At 36.6% G+C, this 21901-nt stretch overlaps 1 protein-coding gene across 12 annotated transcripts in view; it reads left to right on the top strand.

Annotated features, from left to right (window-relative positions):
* Window positions 1-227: 227 nt before the first annotated feature.
* eml1 (EMAP like 1) overlaps window positions 228-21901 on the top strand; it is a 59601-nt gene continuing 37927 nt past the window's right edge. For 8 of the 12 annotated variants that reach the window (XM_051868732.1, XM_051868733.1, XM_051868734.1 and 5 more), the window contains exon 1: window positions 228-399. In XM_051868732.1, the coding sequence (XP_051724692.1) occupies window positions 243-399 (157 nt within the window). In that variant the 5' untranslated portion in view covers window positions 228-242. Of the gene's footprint in view, window positions 400-2208; window positions 2291-16734; window positions 17178-21901 lie in introns of those variants that run through there. The other 4 variants (XM_051868743.1, XM_051868746.1, XM_051868745.1 and 1 more) reach the window with 3 other exon arrangements.

Here is a 21901-nt window from a genome sequence, read left to right on the forward strand (position 1 = left end):
TTAAACTTGCTATCACTCATTTGTAGCCACTGGTAAATTTCAAGGTGTTCAAGTTTCGAGCTGGCTTTAAAATAGCTAGAGTGACAGCATTTGTATCCTGTAATGGAGCCTCTCAGTGTAGCACTAGCAGGTCTGGTTAGATTAAATGGATTGCCTCCAGAGGGAAGAGGGAGGGTGTAAACATATTTATCGTCCAATAGTGGCCGGGGCCATGAGTGCTTGATATGCATTCTTTGCATCCCATGGTTCTCAGCAGGACAGAAGGAGAGAGGTCTGATGGTGTACGCAATCTCAAAGAGCTGTTTGTTTCATCGTCAGAGTTTTGTCTTGGACACTATCCATTCAGAGAGAGTTTTCCACTTTACTCCATAATGTCAGACTGTGAGGGGCTTCCCATGGGTGAGTATCCAGTGTCAGAGAATTTTGGATTTATCCTGTTTTTGGCTTGGCTCCACGCTGACAACTCATCCCGCAAATATGTTCTCATATTCTGCTTGATGAGAGTGCAAAGGTTTTAGCCATATATGGCTGCTCTCAGATTGACCATCTCTATCATTGGACATCTTAAGAGAGAGACTATCATTTTACAAATGTACTTCAGCTCTATGTGTGTTTCTGTTGCAAAGTATGTGTTATAGTCTCCACAAATAATTTATCTGGATCATACATCACAGCTGAGCATCTATGCAGCTGTTATTTATAACGAGTTGTTATGTGCTTTCCGCATGGGTTTCTTCATGGCAGTACATTTATAACACATAAACATAAGCCACGCTTGAAGGGATCATTTCCCTCACATAGAGTACGGTCTAGGAAAGTCTGAACGTTAGCTGGCTGTCTGCACAGTGAAAACAATCAGATATAAATAGACCTTCTCTCCTGGTGCGAGGAACAGTACTGTTTAGGCATTTGACCTCCTCATGCATTATACTAGCCTGGCTCATGTAACACTGCAGTCTGAGGTAAAATACCTCTCTGTTCTGTTACATAATAAACTCAAGCATATTAATGTTAAATTCCAAATGATTTGTAATGAAATGCATCCTTCTGTTTTGCCATGAATGCCTCCAGGTATGAGGATTATGCCATAATAGAATGTTTAATATTTGAAGGTTTGTTCAATGCATTCTCTTCCAAATCTCTGTGGGTGTTATCAGCAGTCACATTTAATAACTCATTGCTGTTATGTGTTTACCAAGGTCAGCTTTATGTGTTGTTAGGAATCTGACATGCATTGGTATTCACATACATCAGAGTTTGAAAATGTATGTTTGCTGCTAGATTGTTACTGTAGTGTGCTAGAACTGTATATCTAGAATTTCTGTACATAAGTGATCAGTATATCAGTGATTTTTAGTCTGTGATCAGTAAAGTTGTTTGTGCAGCAGAGCCATTGAACATATTTGTGTTTTTCCCATTTACATTATATTTTTCAGATGAGCTAATAATAATAACTTCACTATGAACTATCCTGTAACTCTGTTTTTTTGTTATTGAATCTCTTGAGAGAAGTTGTGCAGTAGTTCCAGTCATGAGACAGCACATAAACAGATAACCTTGAGCTGTTTACAGAACTAATTAATTAAGCTGCACTTTGGAATCCCTTTCATAATTGTGAAGAACGTCTTTGTTTAATGAACCCACTTTGTATAACTATCGAGCCTCTGTGTAACAGAAGGCCATTTGTTTTCCACTGACTGAATCCTTAAATGTCCCAAATTAACTGCAGGCCTGGCACTAAATAAATAATCTGATTTAATGTACATTGTGATTGTTATTTCTCAGTTATAATTAAAAGCAACGCAGTCCAATAAATTACTTAAAACTTGTCGAGAGTGTTCTGTTTGGGCCTGAGTTAACTGAATTAAATCATAGTTAGATTTTTTTTTAAAAATTAAAATTAACTTTTTTTTGTTAGATAAACCTCACACAAAGCTGTCTTTTTAACAAGACTTTATTATTTATTTTTGCTTCTTTTTGAAAGATTTTATTGCTTCATGCTTGTCCAGACCAAGACTTTCAATATTCAATTGTACAATAAATATACAAATATGAATTATTCATTTAAAACTATATCTGAACAAGTGAAAAACATTTACATGTGAAAACTATTTATTAAATGTATTTATTTTTATAAATACGACTGTCCCACAGCAAAAAGTTTTGCCTCAATAAAGTTTTTTTGAAAGTTAGTGTAGGTTACCAAGGATAAGGAGAAAACGTGTCACTGAAGAGCATGCTTGAGATTAGATATGACACGGTATCTGTGGAAATACAAAGAACAGTCAAGGTAAATTTCACTTTTATTTTATTGCATGTAATTTCCAGTGAAGAAATAATGTTGTTCAATTACGCAAAAAGCGTGGAAATATTTCTAATGCTGTACTTTAATTCGGGTAAATAAATCGCTAGCTATAAGAATAGCGTTAGCAAGGTCGGTCATTTCCCCCCAAAAAATGATTACAGTGACATTTCATCCACGGAATGCTATTAATCGCATAATAAGTTGATATACTGATGGTTTAAAAAAAAAAGAAAAAAAGAAGAGAATTCCTCTCTCTATTCATTGTTGGCATTGCTAGTGAACAAACAAGCTAGCGACAGTGTGTGTTTTAAGAGAGTTTATTTGTAGTCCTAGGGACAAAAGTGCTCATAGATGAAGGAACACCGATGATTTGTTAACTAACAACAGTATACTTCAAACTTTTCTCGCATAATAGTTGAACTAAGGGGAAATTTCTTACACATGCTTACTGTAAATGAACCACAAGGTGTCACTGTACAGCCATTTAAAACAGTTCACACAGTACGCCCACCTGCTTCAAGGCCAGATAATTCATAACAAGGGAGAATTATGTTGTTTATTTTAACTTTGTGCCGTACTAATACCTAATATAGTCAGACTAGTATAGTATAGTACTCTCTATGAAGGACACGACAATAGTCTCTGGTCATCTGATTGTGGGGGTGTGACACACAGCCAGCAGCCTTCATTTGTTTATATTTTGGCAGACTAGAGAAGAAGCATTTCTCATTGTTTTACTGCCCCACCCTGATTTCTGTTGTCATATGGAATGAGAAATAACAAAAAATCATTTCATACATGGAGAATCCCTAAGTAGTGCAGTTTGTACAGTTACAATTTACAGTGCAAACATCTGTCATGGCATGATCCATGTTTGTCTTTGCTGCATTAGAAGGTAATTGTGTTATTTTCATGTTGAAAAGCGTGCTGTATTTTCCATTGCAAGAGATATTAATGACTGCACTCATCTGGTCTGGGGAGGAGCATTTCCACCCGTAATGCAATTTCAGCATCTTAGTGCTGGCGGGCAGAGTTATTCAAGATAGCATATTGATCGACCAGAGTAATCCTGACTGTCTGAGACTGGTAATGTGAGGGCCTAGTAGTAAAAGCAAGTGCACACCTACTTTTCTTCTATCCCATTAGAGCAACGTGATTTATGAGCCCTTTTTTTTGAACTGGACACTAATTGGTTTGACGAGTGAACTAGTCATGTTATTGGATTTAGATATACTGTAACATTATACATTTAAGATGTAAGTCTGTGAGGACTATATAATTTATAGAATATAACCTCTTTCCAAAATAACTAAGGATGCATGATATATTAGTACTGTATGGGCTGTTTTTTTTTTTTTTCAATTTATTTATTGAATATATATTGGATATTTATTTGTGCATGCTCAGTTTACCATTTTTTTTTACATCAAGATCACATTTGCAATCATTTAACACTCCCTTAAAGTTAAACTTAAATGGTAAATGTAATCTTTTAATGAATATTAATGTTTAATACTGTTCATTATAGTGTTTTGATGCCTAAATTCACTTGTAGCAGTGTTTTATACTGTATAAACTGAATGGGTGGATTTAAAAAAAAAAAAAAAAAAAATTCTTATTCTTAATTTAAACCATTTAACAGCTTATCAGCTTGTTGTTTCGGACAGACTTTTAATATCAGCACATTACTAAAAATAACCTAAAAATGTACTTCATGTAGTACTGTCTGAATAAACTGGTCAAATATATTATTTATTGTGACTTACTCAACCTCACTATTGGCTTAAAACCAATGAAGGTCATTTTTAATGGTCAGAGCAAGTAGAAATAGATCCTGAAGATAACAATTTGCCATTTTACAGTGCAGTGCAGTCATTATTAATAATGACCTGAAACCATATACTACCATTCAAAACTCTTATGGATCCGAGATCATGATGTATATTATATGAGAAAGAATATGTGCGTTTTGAAAGGGCTCTGTTGTATAGGTCTATATAGAACATTATGTATGTTCTTCCTAATATAGTAACTGTAGGATGGGAGGAGGGTAGGGGCTTCCTTGTTTCTAGCAGCCAAGTCAGATATGATTAATGTTTCCCTGCTTCACAGAATACGGAGCTGTAAGCAGGAGAGCCTTATATAATCATCACAAAGGAAAGAACATTTCAATCACATGTGTCATATATAACCCACATAGATCACATATATTTTAATAAAAACAACAGCCACAGTATGTTTATAGTTCATTTTCAGATATTTGCTACATGTCTGTCTGGAATATTTGATTGTGTTTGTCATATGATGACGTATCATATTTGGGGATTGCAGCTCATTTGGTGCATTTTAACGGTGCTGGAGTGAATTTATGAGCGCTGATGTAAGGTTTAATGACATCATCATCTGAATGGGAACAGTAGGGGGTGGCATACTCATGTTGTCCCTGATGTCCCTGCTCCCTCTCCCCATTTGCCTGCCTGTTGGTCCATCCAGACTACAAGCAGGGCCTTGACCAGGTGGTGGTCCGGGGTTTGTAGAGAATAATGCCACAGGGGAGTCCGCATGGCTGGTTGCCCAGGTTCCCACCCACACCAGCTGTTTCACGAGTCCAAACGGGCCGGAAGTAAAAGCTTTGGGAAATGCAGATCTTGATTTTGAATCTGGGTGGACTGACCTTGTGTTTGTCTGTTATGAGTATATGGATCTGTGACTATGATTATACTGCAGGATTTCATGTGTAATGTTCAAAAGCTGTTTTTACTAATTCTCTAATTCTACTGATCTGTTTCTTTCCACTGATCTGTACTCTTTTATTGGACAAATTAACTGCAGTTGTGTATGATGTCATTTAAATGATGTCACTGTGGCTTGACTAACATTGTTTGACTCATAATGATGTTAACTGATTAGCTTAGAGCAGAGTTGGACACACATATATCGAACACGTCTGCAATTCTGTAATTTGATGTCTGGATTCTCAGTTAATTCTGGATTTGAACTAACATCTTTTCACAGCCTGGAGGATCATCGTGAGTGCTATTTCAGTCCCTAAAGCAGATGATCCCTGTTCAGGGGCAGATAACTTTAAGATAGAAAGGATGAATGTGAGACAGAGAGAGTCACGTAAAGAATCGTGAATTAGAGAGAGATTTACAGAATTAAGCATTTTATAAGATATACAAGAATCCCAGTTTCATTGCGATGCTTCGTTGTTGCCATTCAAAAGGTTTAGGGTAAAAATTTTTAATATTTTTGAAAGAAGTCTTTTATGCTCACCAAGCCTGCATTTAATTGATAAAAATACAGTAAAACAATTATATTGTGAAATATTATTAACGTTTAACAGTTTAACGTAACTGTTTTCTGTTTAAATATATTTTAAAATATAATAATACATTTATTTGTATGATTGCTAAGCTGTCTCGCCTTCATGTCATTCCAAACCTGTAAGACCTTCGTCCTTCTTCGGAACACAAATTAAGATATTTATGATGAAATCCAAGAGGTTTTTTCGTCCCCCATAGAAAGCAACGTATACAGATACAACGTAAACAGCGTAGGAGACTGACAGGGTAGAGACAAAATTGTTGAATAAAAGTCGTTATTTTTGTTTTGTTTTTGCACACAAAAAGTATTCTTGTCGCTTCATAACATTAAGGTTGAACCACTGTAGTCATGTTGACTATGTTAACAATGTCTTTACTACTTTTCTGGACCTTGAATGTGGTAATTGCGTTGCTTTCTATGGGGGACGAAAAAAAACCTCTTGGATTTCATCAAAAATATCTTAATTTGTGTTCCGAAGATGAATGAAGGTCTTACGGGTGTGAAACGACATGAGGGTGAGTAATTAATGACAGAATTTTCATTTTTGGGTGAACTAACCCATAAAGGTGCAGTAAGTTGTATTTGAACTACACTGTTGGACATTGTTGATATTTGAAATCAGCCCAAACAAACATACCCCTCTCTTCATTGCTCCGCCTCCAAAACTCACACTTCAATTCTAACCTCCAAGCTCCGAGTCAGACTCGAACCACTGCCCAATCGCTGCTGCCATGGGAGGTGAATGCACTACTAATGATGCTAAGCACCACATTCTCTAGTGGTCATCAGTATGCAGTGGTTTACCTGCTCAACTCTCACTATCTCGCCACTGTTACATACGCGATGCAAGTGAATGTCTGTTTATTACAGCTGACATGCAACAAAATGCTTCACACAAAAAATGAACATACAGTACACATGAGTAAATACAAAGTGTTCGTTGTTAGTCGCAAACAGCACAGCAGCTCCAGACAATCAAAACCCAGTGTACTCACATGAGAAGCAGGATCAAAGCAGTTTTCAGGCCTTCCCTCTTAGTTCTCTCCAGCGCTGGAAAGCTTTTCTAATATAAACCGGGTCCTAAAGTGCTTGCCCAGGCATTCTTTTGAGATGTTTTGTATTGTGTCCCATTTCTCGTTCTGCAGTTTTTTTTTTCTTCTTATTTTCAAATCTGCCTCTTGCTTGTTCTCTCTCCTCGACCATCATACGCCCCCTGATGCTGATTGGTTAGATGTTTGTTGTTGGACTCGGCCCGACTAACTTCCAAACAGTGGATTTGAAATAGTCCCCCTTTAAACTAAATTTAAACTGTATATCAATATTTCAATCTAAATACTGCTAGACATTTTTACCCATTTTTAGCTGCGGGCCATTTTATTGGCAGTCAAGACAACTAATGGTCTATTATGCATTTTAGTGTAAAATTGTTGGTTATGGTACACTATATTGCCAAAAGTTTTGGGACGCCTGCCTTTACGTGCACATGATCTTTAATGACATTCCATTCTTAATCCGTAGGGTTTAATATGGAGCTGGCCCACCCTTTGCAGCTATAACAGCCTCAACTCTTCTGGGAAGGCTTTCAACAAGGTTTAGGAGTGCGTTTATGGGAATTTTTGACCATTCTTCTAGAAGCGCATTTGTGAGGTCAGGCAGTGATGTTAGCGAGAAGGCCTGGCTCACAGTCTCCACTCTAATTCATCCCAAAGGTGTTCTATCGGGTTGAGGTCAGGACTCTGTGCAGACCAGTCAAGTTCCTCCACACCAAACTCGCTCATCCATGTCTTTATGGACCTTGCTTTGTGCACTGATGCGCAGTCATGTTGGAACAGGAAGGGGCCATCCCCAAACTGTTCCCACAACGTTGGGAGTGTGAAATTGTCCAAAATGTCTTGGTATGCTGAAGCATTAAGAGTTCCTTTCACTGGAACTAAGGGGCCAAGCCCAACCCCAGAAAAACAACCCCACACTATAATCCCCCCTCCACCAAACTTTACACTTGGCACAATGCAGTCAGGCAAGCACCGTTCTCCTGGCAACCGCCAAACCCAGACTCGTCCATCGGATTGCCAGACAGAGAAGCGTGATTCATCACTCCAGAGAACACGTCTCCACTGCTCTAGAGTCCAGTGGCGGCGTGGTGATGTAAGGCTTGGATGCAGCTGCTCGGCCATTAAAACCCCTTCCATGAAGCTCTCTATGCACTGTTCTTGAGCTAATCTGAAGGCCACACGAAGTTTGGAGGTCTGTAGCTATTGACTCTGCAGAAAGTTGGCGACTTCTGTGCACTGTGCGCCTCAGCGTGCGCTGACCCCGCTCTGTGATTTTACCTGGCCTACCACTTCATGGCTGAGTTGCTGTTGTTCCCAATTGCTTCCACTTTGTTATGATACCACTAACAGTTGACCATGGAATATTTAGTAGTGAGGAAATTTCATGAATGGACTTATTGCACAGGTGTCAACCTATCACGGTACCACGCTTAAATTCACACCCATTCTTCCACAAATGTTTGTAGAAGCAGTATGCATGCCTAGGTGCTTGATTTTATACACCTGTGGCCTCGGAAGTGATTGGAACACCTGAATTCAGTGATTTGGAGGGGTGTCCCAATACTTTTGGCAATATAGTGTATATTAGAAGTAAGCAAGTGTTCAGACTGATGGTTGTGTGAATGCTGTGGTGCAGATGCTGTTGGTGCTAATCTAACATGAGATTATCCAGTATCCAACATTGGCACAGCTCAGAGTTTAATTTCAAAGACTAAGAAGTGATTCAGAAAGCTTCAACTTCATTAGACCAGGGTTTTATTTATTTATTTATTTATTTTTCAATTGACCTGAATAGAAATTTCAGTGTCACTGGGGATTATGTCATTCCTTCACAAAGAGTCATTCATTCACAACATGTATGATTATAAGTTGTTATATAATAAGAAGCTTGCACATGTAAACATTTTTAATGAGCTGGTTGAGTCTGTGCTTCATATGAATGTTAATTCACTAATAGGCATTGGAGCAGAGAAAGCTGCAGATGCTATTTTAGTCTAAACCTCAGGCACTGGCATGGTCTATTACCCTGAGATTATCAGCACAACCTCCTGACACTGCTTATGACATGCCATTAAAGCAGTTGTACTACTGGTGGAGGAAAAATGTCAGCTGATTACAAACATTAATGCCCTTTTTCATGTACGGTAGGCATATTATTGTGTACTATTATTGTACTATTATTTAACAATAGCTTGAACTTAATGTTAAAGAAAAGGCCATGCAGTTTCACATTTGTAGGATACCTGGCAAATTATTATTTGCAGCTGATGGCTTAACAGTGGATTGATTACTACTCTTTAGAGCCATAACTCTTATTGTGTTCAATATAGTTTAGATGCAATTCTTTTTCTTTAGTTATAAAGTGCTGTGAATATAAGCTTCTGTGGATGTGCAGGAATGTTAATGTAGCAGTCTTTGGATTATACTGTATAATTTCCTTCACAAAAAACTATAGCAGACTATAACTGATTCCCAACAAGCCCCTTTATGCTGTATATTTGTATATAATCTTGTGTTTGTGATGTGCATATGTGTTTGTGTGAGTAAGGTGCAGCCAGCATAATTGGTGAACAATGGGAGGGTGTAGCTCTGTCCAGCTGCCACCCGAGGGATCCCCAGACTTACACAGAGATGATGAAGTGTTTCTCCCAGCCTCTCTCCCTTCCCCCAGCTGGTGTCTCTCTCCAGGGGGCTTTAATCTCACAGCACCACCACTGTACTATATTTGCCTCTGTTTGCCCTGGGCTTCGATTAACACACAGGCAATGCCGAAAAATAATCAAAAAGAGCTTTGCTGTTCTGTAGCAAAATGATAATGTCACTGGTAAAAGTCAAATTTGGAAAAGGAAATCATAGAATATGGAATAGAGTGAAATTTAATCGAGTGGTTTTTCCTAATGTTTTCGCTATTACTTTTAATGTAAAATAAGTATGTCATTACATTATTGCCTACAATAATGATTTATATTCTCAGCTGTCACTGCTGCTTTGATATTGTGATCACAGGAGACTGTCAATTCATCAGATTCATCCATGCATGAAGCATGGTGCAGAGGCAAAACTCACGTAAAAAAAGGTTTCCCCCCAGGATTCAGAACTGTATCTCAGTAGATGTATAAGGTTTTTATTTTTTGTACTTGAATAAAACCATGTTTAAAGCTGTTACACAGTTTAGGTTATAAAAATAAAATAATAAACTGCTCCCATAAAATTAAATTAACAATTTCATAGTAGCCAGGCAAAGACAAAAACTTTTTTGTGCACTTGGCTCAATAATTCATTTCTAACAAAAAAAAAAATTGAACCAGAAATCCTTCATGAACATGCTCAACATTGCCTCTATTTAATTACGTTATAAAACAAAAGTTGCGTCCCAAATGACGCACTATGCACTTATACACTATGTACTTATGCACTATGTACTCAACCGTGTAGTGTATGAATTTTATACGGTTATTTTGTCATTCAGTATCAGAATCTGTTAGCCCCTCCCCCTTCGCTACACAAGTAAAGGTCAGTGAAAATTTCACTGAAAACTGAAATTTTCGTATGCGTTTTTCGTATTCGTTATCCTAAAAATTTGTCACGCATAGAAACCTTGCACACTGGGTCCAATGCGTATTAATTAATCCGTTGCAAAAAAAATGGGCAAAACAATACAAAATGGAGTCTTCAAGCAGTGAGGATGATTTTGTTGTCCTCTCTCTTCTTAAAAAGAGAAAAAGAAAGAGGAAATATTGGATCAAGGAGCTGCGGGATTATCCTGAAATCACTTTAGGTGTGGGAAATACTGGTGTTATACATAGTCATAAAAACTTTTACATTCCGTCTCTTTGTATTCCGCACTTTGTCATACAGTGCTTTGTGCTGTGAGACGAAGTGGGTCAACTTGTCAGACGCCATTCTGGATTTTGCCGTTTGCTTGTACGGTGGCTCTGAATTGTCAAAATGCTTGCTACTGATGTGAAAAACAGAAAATTGAACCCAATCTGAATTTTTTTTTATGACAGACGAAAGTTTCGGAGACAGTGTGTAAACGTGATTGACACAACATGAGGTTGTATTTAACGTGCAAAAATTTCGGACGCGTATTTCGGACTCAGTGTGCAAAGACCTTAAAGCTGCGCCAGTTGAGTGCATGAAGTGTCCAACAATCCACACTTGGTTTTTCGGTTAATTAAGTGCATCATCCATTCATCATAGTGCATTTTCTATTTGGAATTTTCAGTGTGAACACACTACTCACACTATTTATACTACAAAACGGCATAGAATAGTACATTGGGACGCAACTGAAGACTGTATTACTGGTGCAATGGCATTAAAAAATGGCAAACTTAAAATGAAAACAATTCGTTGACATGATCAAAGGTCCCATTATTAATGATTTTAGAGGAAGAGACCACATCGTGTGAAAAATGCAGGGAAAAAAATGGATGGTCGCCTTCTGGGGCTAATCCTTGATTTGATCTTTAGCGAACAGACAAAAGTGTCTGTGTCAGCACTGTCATAGGGCCTAGGAATAAACACTATAGGCTCTCTGATGCCAGATTCAAGAAGCACTGCTGGCCTCAGGACAAGAGAGAGAAAGAGACACCAATGGGACATGAAAATGTCTCATCACCTTGGATCATTCAATTTTTTTCGGCTTCTGAGGTAAAGCCATGGCCAAATTGGACACAGAAACCCCAGAAATCCAATTTTACACACAGCTCTCATCCACTTGCCATTATTTCATGTTGGGGGATGGGGTCAGGAGAATAATCTTTAAAGAGGCTCTTCTAGCTTTTCTGTGCTTTTTTTCTTTTTCTTTTCATTTTGACTGTGTTTTGTCTGTTTGAAGACGTGTAAATATAGGCCACGTCGTCGTCTTTATGCATATTCCACCGTATGCGCCTGCCTCCTGAATAATTTAAAAAGGTTTTCCCCTGTGATGACCCACAGTCAAAACTGAGATACACTCTCATTCTCTTTCTGCCAACATTGGTTTGTCTTTGATGGTGTTCCAGACAGCTTTGCCTGTCTGAAGGCTGATAAGGTTTGCATAGTCAATGCTTAGCTCTTATTTTACACTACAAGCTTGTTTGGATTATGGAATAATGGGTGGAAAGTGTGAGGTCATGTATTGTGTCTCATATGTTGAAAAGTCCCCAAAAAACTTACTCCTCATGAGGAAAGCACTGTTGTATTTCTTTGTCTACAGTGTTGGGGTAACTAACTGCAATTTTTAAGTAATGTAACGGCAGCTTTTCAAAACAGCGTAGCAGTGTAGCTATTTTTTCTGATTACCTCTGGTGTAGTGTAACAACTCTACAATACACCACTATTTTGTTGCGTTGCATTTACAGCTGAATGATCTGTACAATCAAACATGCTTACCTAAATGTCTACTAAACTCATTATTTCATAAGAAGCATTTGGAAATCTGATTCATTTTTAAGTGTATCAGATTATTTAGGGGATTCATTTGAACTGATTAGAAAAAACATTCATGTGTAACATTTTACGATTTTGTTGTTGTTCTGATTTGCTGTAGTGAAATATTTAGTTAAATGTTGCCATTAATCACTATTTTGCAACCTGGTCTCATGGAAAGATGAACCTGTGGGAACGTTTTTGCGAGTCGCAAAAATACGTACCAATACGTACATATCACTGCAGTTTCCAAAAGAAATGAACACTAGAGGCAGTAAAACAGCAAGCACTTTTAATCGTTTTCATACACAGTTACGATTACAGGGTCAGATTATGGATTAATAAAGACTTGTTTTTACGTCTCCTTGCACAATATTATGTTATGACTTCAAAACGCTTTTTACCAAAGGGCACGATTTGTAAACGAATATATTTTGGACTTTGCATCGCTTAACCAGCTCCATATGTTTCGCTTTTCTGACATGACAAGCTTGCTCTGTAGCTCAGCTGATACTGAGTTAATACTTGTGATACTTGTGACAAAGAAGCCTTAGGTACAAATCAGGGGAAAAACGAGTCACTGTAAAAGAGCTCAAAGATGAGAGATAAAAACAAGCTAAAACGGCACGATTACAGATGCTTTTTATGTTACATTTCCTTTTGTTAACACTGTTGGGTAGGTTTAGGTGTAGTGTTGGTGGTACGTTATTTTAAAAAATAATGGAGCACTACACTTTTAGTGCCACTCACCTCACAAAACCCACCCAATTGCTACTCAAAACTAGATTAAAACTAGACCAAAACTAGACCAATCACGTTTCACGGGGGGTCCCACGGTAAAAATTGCGTGCCGGGGGCTAAAATCCACGTTTTTGGCGGGGCTCCCCAGGTAAAAGTCGCATTCCAGGGGCTAAATATCATGTTATTTGGGGTCGCTTCAACCCGTGGACATGAAAAACAACCTGTGACAACAGTCTAGAACAGGGGTGTCAAACTCATTTTAGGTTGAGGGCCAGATTGGAAATAAATAACCATGTGGGGGCCGAATTAATTAAAACAAACAAACAAAAAAACTTAGTGCGCTGATAGTTGCATTAATATTAACCATATAAACAACAAATAATTTTGCAGAAAGAAAACTAGTACACTGCTCCTTAAAACTGCATTTGTTTTTACAGCAAAAAAAGTTAGATTTTTAAAATAATGCTTTTTAAAATATATATATATATATATATTTTATTAGTGATGCACCTATTTTTCTTGGCCAATTCCAATTTTTTTAGAAGCAAATTGGTCGATTCTGATACTGGTTGCAGGTTTTTTTTAAAAGCAAATTTATGTGTTGTTTATTTGTTCAAAAAATATGTGTAGCTCTTTGATATTAGAGGCAAACACTGCATTTGTATCACAATCCCAACAAAGATGTTATGCGCATGAGCAGTAGTTTTTAATTTAAATTATTGTATAATTTTAAGATTAACAGCAAAAACAGCATGGTGGTGACTTTAGCTTTGTGAAATTATGCTACATAAGGTACCTGCACAAAACAAAATCAGCAGACGGACTGAATGAAAATGCAAATTCACTCTCTGACAGTAGGTGGCGCTTATGGAACAGCAGTGATATAGCGTTTCCGTGGTTACAGCTATACACAAAGCAGTGCTGCGTTTATAAATAGGCCACTACTTTATACGGAGATAAGAGGAAAAGCCATCAACTTTTCTGAAGACAGTTACCTTTAGAGATACATTCATATCAACCCCAATTTAATATTTATATTATTCTTCCTATTTTTCGCGAACAGTGAGCTTGTGCATGGTATTTTCTCTGCTGGCGCGTCTGTTCTCCTTTTTTTTGTCCATATTCAGCGTGTGCCTGTGTGTTAATGTCCTTTTCACAGACATCGTAAATATTTCCACACAAATTAAATTTTGGGAAATTATTACAAAGCACTTTGTTTGCAAAGCCGGAATAAAAATTGATCAAAATAAACCTTTAAAAAAAAAAAAAAAAAATTGGATTTATGACCAGTGGACTAGTGGACTAGTGCATCTCTTTTTTTACATTTTTAAAAAAAATTATAATTCAAATCATCCCGCGGGCCGGATTGGACACCTTTGAGTGGTCGTATGTTTGGCACCCCTGGTCTAGAAGTAGCCCAATTTGGCAACACTGGATGATTCGTATAAAAACCAACGTCGTAAAAACTTACCATATTCACGTTTGTCTGTTCCGGCAAAAATATGAACATGCTTTTAGTGCCACTCAGTGGACATTTCACATTGAAACTGCAGTGATATGTACGTATTGGTACGTATTTTGCGACTCGTGAAAACGTTCCCACAGGTACGTTTTTCTAATGAGACCAGGCTCCTATTTTGCCACTCTGTTGTATAAACTGTGGTCCTTTTTAACTTTATTGGTTGTTTTTAGTGTTCATGTACCCATTTAAGACATTACCCATTTAAGTCATTTTAGTGGGTTTTTGTTTTTGTGCCAGTAAATATTGTTCTGTTTGCAAACAAAAAATAATACATCATAAGTTTTTTAAGATACTTCCATATACAGTAGCTTCAATGTATTTAACTGACTTTTGTTAGTATCTTGTGTAGTTAAAACAAACAATAAAACAAACAACAACAACAAAAAAACAGTTTAACAGTAAATGTCTTCCAGCTTTGAGGTCATCATATCGCCACCTTGGAATTTTAAGGTTCTATCTGCATTCTGAGCAGTTTCGAGATATTGAGCTTCAAAGTTTTTGCATTCCATTCCAAAATGTACACAACTTAAAAAATCACATAATGGAAATAATTTGTCACAGAATAAGAATATGTGAATAACTCAATTTTGACAAAAATGTCAGATAAAACCTAATGACGACATGCTAATGACCACAAAATTCACTTTTAGCATTTACATATGCATATACAGTATGTGTATAATTTTATATGTTTGCTACTGTTCAAAAGTTTGAGGTTAGTATGATTTTGTTTGAAAGAAATTAATATATTTATTAAGCAAGGATGGATTAAATTTATTAAAAAAAAATTTTTTTTTATAAAAAATATATTTTTCAAATAAATTCTGTTCTTTCTATTCATCAAAGAATCCTGAAAACAATGCCTCTCGGTTTCCATTAAAATATTAAACAGCACAACTGTTTTCAACATTGATAATAAGAAGTGTTTCACCAAATCAACATATTAGAATTATTTCTGAAGGATCATGTGACACTGAAGAACTGGAATAATGGCTACTGAAAATTCAGCATTTTATTAAAATGTATAAAAATATAATATTTGTATATTTTATTAAAATGTTCAAAACGGTTAGTTCCTGTCCTTGATTCTGATTGGTCAATAGCTGTGTTTTATTCACAATAAAACATGGCTATGACCGCTTCACCCAACGGTTCTGTGTATCACTACACAGCACCCTTAGCAACCACTCTTAGCAACGTAAACTAAGTTCTCAATTGATATTGTTCAATGAAGCTTACTGTATTATGTAGAAGAGTATTGAGAAAAAGATCGAGTGAGTGAGTTTATTACCTGCATTCAGATTTAGCATTTTCCTTCAGGTCAGTCCTATGTTCATAATAAAAAATATGTCAAATGTCTGATGTATTATCTTGTCCTTTTAACAGTTAAGGGGTTTTCCCGTGACTGACAGCGCTAGTCAATGTCAGTTGCGTCTTGTTCCGTGTTCACAACAATTCAGTCTTTTTAATGTAAAAGTCTTCGCTAATAAAGAACACTCTCATAAAGACAGTCTTTGCGCCATCTAATGGCATAATAATGTAAATTCTGTTGCTGTTCACGGTCAGGGACTATTTTTTTTCGGCGGAAGGAAGGCTTTTAGTGAAAGTTGCATTGATACATATTTTTGGCTTTAATATTTGTATTGTGTGGTAACCGTTTTATAAAAGCTATAAGGTACTCGAGGCTAGTGCTGTATCGTGAATAAGTCACGGCTGAAGGGGTTGCAGGCATGATGCGAAGCTTACTTAAATTGTTTTATATTTAAATTGTAATAAAATGTCACAATATTACTGTTTTAGTGTATTTTTGATCAAATTAATGCAGCCTTTCTGAGCATAAGAGATTCTTTCAAAAAACATTTTTTTTAAATCAAATGTAAAAATCTTATCGACCCCAATATTTTGAATGGTAGTGTTGATTTATGGATTTGAATTGTAGTTCAGCCTTGAAATGTGTTTCAAAGAACAGCGTCTTTTCTGCTTCCATGAAACGTGAAAGCTTAAATTTAGCCTCACCCACAAACAACACTGTCATAATCCTCTTTACTCCAGTGTACGATTTAAGTACAGCTGAATTTCTGAATCTGTGTGTCCAAACACACACAAATACATTTAATCAATAGTAGCCCTTTACCATCTCTAAATATTGATTCACACCAACTTGTGTCCCAATTTTAGAAACATATCTAGTGCAGTAAAAAAGTAATCTTTTCTGGCTTAGTTTCTCTAGCACTGTTTCCTACAGCATCAGAGTGGAGTCTCAGTCAGCTGGAGGGGGAGGGTTTATGTTTTGAGAGAGGCTCCACCCCCTGCGCTCTGATTGGTCCGTTCACCACTGTCAGACCGGGACTCACAGACAAGCTCAACGGAGAGTCCTCGACATTACACAAACACTCTCAACACTCGCACGCACTCCTCTGAGAGCTCAAGCCCTGTACTGGCTTATTTTTCTTCTGGAGATTTCTAACAGGAACACAGCACAAAAAGGATCAGGGAAGAAAAAGTGCACAAGAAGACCCGCATTTTGTAACTTCATAAATATTTTCACTTTCTTTTTTTGGAGTCCTATTCAAGGATAGCGTCTGAGTTAGTGTGACTTGAGCATTAGGTGAATGGGTTGTCATGGTGACTGACACTGGCAGGCTGACCCCAGAAGAAGACTGGATGTTGAATGGACAGAGAGCTGCAGTGGCCAACCAGCGAAAGTAACAGGGAGTTATCGGAGAAAGGGAAGAAGAGAGGAAGAGAATGGAGGACGGCTTCTCCAGCTACAGCAGTCTCTATGACACCTCCTCACTGCTGCAGTTCTGCAATGGTAAACCCATCACATTTTTTTGTCTTTAATCTGACAACTTGTCCATCTTATGATCTGTATCTCCTCAAGTTCAGGTAAACATGTTGCCTGGAGTTGGACTGTGGTGCCTCAAGTGCTGCACTTAACCTTTTTGTCCTTCTTTATTCCCTCAACTTTGGCACAAAGATTTTCAATCCTCTTGACTGTGATGGATCATTTCGAAAGGATTGATACTAGTTTACAGTTTTCTTTCAGGCTTCTAGCTGATGTGATCACAAAGCAAATGATTATAGAAGGAAATCTCTCAAAATGTCATGTTTTCAAGATTCTTTAAGCTTTTAGTTAAGCTCTAACATATTAGTCACTCCTGAGGTTGAAGGTGTTTGATGTTATTTTCAGAGAGACAGATTTGTTTTGAACGAAACAATGCAGTGAAAAATCTCTTACCCCTTATTACATCAGACTATTCCACACTGAAAATGAAACTTAAGACCTTTCCGACAAGAGAAAGAATGAGGATGACATTTTTTAGGGTGTTTTTGTTGTTCTGCTATCCTGATTGTGATCTGTAGTCATGTGTATGTATTCTGGCTGGTGCTTCAAGGCTTTTGGGTAAGGGCTGATGATAAAAGAAGAGAAGAGGAGAGGTGGGAGGGGGGTGGGAGGTAGTTAGGGATTTCCTTGTTCCATGATGAATAAAAGTGTGTGTCACTGTTCTGTCAAACACCATTAATCACTTGCAAAAACGGACCTTATATGACATAACAGCGTTCAAGAAAGCAGTTAAAAGTAAAGTTCTCCCTGCTCTTATGTACAATGTGATGCTGTGCTGTTGCATGAGTTTCTACATTAGATGTTTTACTGAACTGTAGTTAACCCTTTATTGGTCAGGATTTATGCTATTCGTAACATATCAGTTACAGATTTGATCATTTATCAATGGATACATATATGCTGAAATTGGATATTTATGCTCTTTTCTTTTCTTATTTTTTACATTTAGATTATTTTTTATCATCGTCACTCTCTTAAAATTATTTTTTTAATTTATTATATATTTTTTTAAATTATTGTGAATAATTTAAATTTAATTTAATATTCAAATGTATTATTGTTAATTAGTTTTATAATAATTTTATGGTAATATTTAGCAAAACCTTAAAAAGAATATTCATTTTTTAATACTGTAAATTTTATTGCTGTGATGCCTAAATGATTCATTTTAGTTTAGTATTTTGTTATTCATTTATTATAGACAAAATAGGATTGAATTGGAATATTGACTATTAATTGGTTATCTGCCATAACCATGAAAATAATTATCAGCTTATCAGTATCATACAGAATTTTTTAATATCGTTGCAGCTCTAATGTGCTCTCTCCAAAATCTCCTTTAAAGCGTATTTTAGTTTGAAAATATTTTTTTTCTGGGGTCATGTGGCACAGCTGCGTATCTACCATGTGTGCGCTTGGGTGGCTATAGAGATCATCAGAGGTTACTAACTTGAGTTTACACTGGAGCTATGATATGATAGTGTGGTTGTGGTGACATCCCAAAGCTGCATTGTGTGATCTTCTCTTTCATCATCTTGAAAGACATGGAGCCTATAAAAAGTCTTCCATTCAGCATCAAAAAGCCCTTTAATCTGCTGTATGCCTCATTCATCAGTTACACATCTAAACGTTGTGTTTTACAGGTTCTTAAATGGAAAAAAAGACAATCCCTCTGCTTTTCTGTCTGTTTGGCTGAATGAGAGTGAGAGTTGCTGTGATGGCTGGCCTGTATTCTGGCTTGTCAGGCCAGTGTAGGACTGTGGGTAATTGAATGAGGGTGTGCTGGAGAGCGCTGTGGTGAGGTCATCGGGCAGTACGGTGCTCTGGATCTGCTATGAAGTCATTTGTTCTTAAACGCTTCAAGAGTTCCTGATCAGCCAGCCACACTAATGTAGGGATACTGGGTCAGCAAACCAATTTCCTAGGCAGATTTTATAGGCATTACAAGAGTTCACAGCCTCAGACTCATCTGCTTTCTGTTATTTGAAGAAAAGATAGACACTTAAAGGGATAGTTCACCCAAAAATTGATATTTTTTAAGGACATTAGATTATTTTGCCTCCATAATTGTTTAGAAAACAACCAAGATGATGGCCATTTAAATGTTTATCGTAAAGGGTGTGTTAACTCAAAAATGAAAAAAATATACATAATTTATTTACCTTCATGTCATATCAAACCTGTCTGACTTTCTTTCATGGAACAAAAATGTAAAAGATAATATATTTTGAAAAATGTCTGTGTCCATACAATGAAAGTCAATGGGGTCTGATATTGTTTGATATTGTTTGTTTTCATAAAAATGGTTTAAAATTGTGCTCCTCAAATCATACAGGTCTGGGATGACATGAATGTGAATAAATGATGAAATAATTTTCATTTTTGAGTGAACTATGCCTTTAAGATCAACCTTTAAATGATTGTTTTCATTTAGCCAAAACGTGACCATCATCTTGGCTATTTCCTAAAGGGATTCTGGGGGGAAAATAACCTCATGTCCTTACTCAGATTAAACATTGGCGGTGAGTTCTGGCAAAGGGAGTAATGGGATATCTGGTGTTCTGGCATCTAAACCTCTACCAGACGTCCCAGTCCTTCTGACTGCTGTTGTCTCATTCAGCCTCTGCTGCCAAAGAAGTGTTCTTGGCACTCGGCTCTCTCTTCTTATTGGCTGTCCTTTGAGCCACTGATGGATGCATGTGCAACAGGATTAGGATTAAAGACCTGCTCACGTTACCGACCGAACTAGACAAGAAAACTTAAAGAGAGTAAGAATGAATGTCATGAACAAAAGCTTCCACTTGCCTCTAAACTTGAGCTCTTCACAACCTTGGCAGCAAGAATGTGAAATCTTAATGCAATTCATAAGAGGCACAGGTGGAAGCAATCATTTATCATTTCCTCATTGACCTTACAAGGCTGTCACTTGAATTTGGAGGTAAATATTGAAACATAAAAAATAACTCTTCCACGCTGTCAATTCGTTAAAGCTAGCCATCGATTTCCTTTAGTGTTATGGCTCTTCTGCTGTTATTCATTGATCTGCGGTCTCGTAAAAAATTGCAGACTGAGGGATAAAAGTCATCTTCCCCTAAATGGGAGATATTGACATGGCCGTTGTTTGTCTGTTATGTAGCAGACCCCAGATGACTTGCATTGGTTCTTTATCTGGCGTACTCTGCCATTACGCTACTGATAACATTCTGAAACCATCTGCAGGGCCTTCTGAAAGTCCAAAGCTATTAGTGCTACTCTCTCTCTCTCTCTCTCTCTCTCTCTCTCTCTCTCTCTCTCTCTCTCTCTCTCTCTCTCTCTCGTATGTTTTTCTTTTTCTAAATACTCTTCCGTTCGAAAGTTTGGTGTCAGTAAGATTTTTTGTTTTTGAAAGAAGTCTCTTATGTTCACCAAGGCTGCATTTATTTTATCAAAATGGTAAAAACAGTAATATTGTTGTATAATATTTAAATAATTATTGATATTTTATTTCAAATTAACGGTTCTCTATTAATTTATTTTAAAATGTAATTTATTCCTGGAAAGGCAAAGCTGAATTTTCAGCATCATTACTCCAGTCTTCAGTGTCACATGATCCTTCAGAAATCATTCTAATGTGCTGATTTGGTGCTCAAGAAACATCTTATCTTATCTTATCTTATAATATAAAGTAAAAAATAGAAACATATAATGTTCAAAATAACAGTATGTATATATGTGTATATATATATATATATATATATATAATATAATTTTTTTTTTTTTTTTTTAATTTTCATTCTGAGGCAGGAGTGTGCTTTCATAATTTCTAAACTATTCATTCATGATCAAATTCATTATCATAAAACGTTTGTGACTTTCCAAAAGATGTCTTTGCTGTATTGGGCCTTTCAGTCATGAGCAATGCAGTGTTGAAGGTGTCATATCTGAAGCACACATGTCGCGCTGAAGGCATAGTATTGTGCTATTTTTGTACATTAAGGAGGTTTTTGGAATATTCCACTCGCTCATTCACCCTTGAGGGCTTCCAAAACAAAGAGTCCTTTGTAAGGGTGTCAAGCAGACAGGATTATTCAAATTTTGCTTCAAAATATGCTAATGCTTTGCAATGGCAAAACATGGTGCATTTCTTTCATATATAGCGTGTGTGTTGTGTTGACCAGAATAAGTCCAGCCAAAGGCCTTCTGGGATTGTGTACAGTATTTGCATTTTTCAGTAATTGTTGTTTGAATGTCTATTATCCAATGGAAATGTTAGAATTGTAAGTTGTAGCACTGGGAAAGTGAGAGCCATGGCAAGCCTTTCCCATTGTACTTTTATTCAGAACAGATTATACACACACACGCACGCACACGCACACACACACACACACACACACACACACACACACACACAAAAGCAGAAGCTTGTAAAAAAAAATTATGGAAATACACACTTTTTTTAGTATATTTATATGCTATTATAGTATTTGCTTTTATTTTTATATTTTCAGTTTTCAATTCAGTTTACATTTTAGTTTTTCTTATTATTTTTAAAAATACTTTACTATATATATATAGCTTTTTTATTTCAGTTTTAGTAACTTTTATTTCAGTTAGTTGCCAAAGCAACATAATTTTTGTTTAAATGGTTTAAGTAAACATTTATATTTTATTTCAGGTTTATTTCAATTAGGGTAAAAAGACTTGATGTAGCA

Source organism: Ctenopharyngodon idella, chromosome 17, assembly GCF_019924925.1.
Source record: "Ctenopharyngodon idella isolate HZGC_01 chromosome 17, HZGC01, whole genome shotgun sequence".
Lineage (NCBI taxonomy): Eukaryota > Metazoa > Chordata > Actinopteri > Cypriniformes > Xenocyprididae > Ctenopharyngodon > Ctenopharyngodon idella.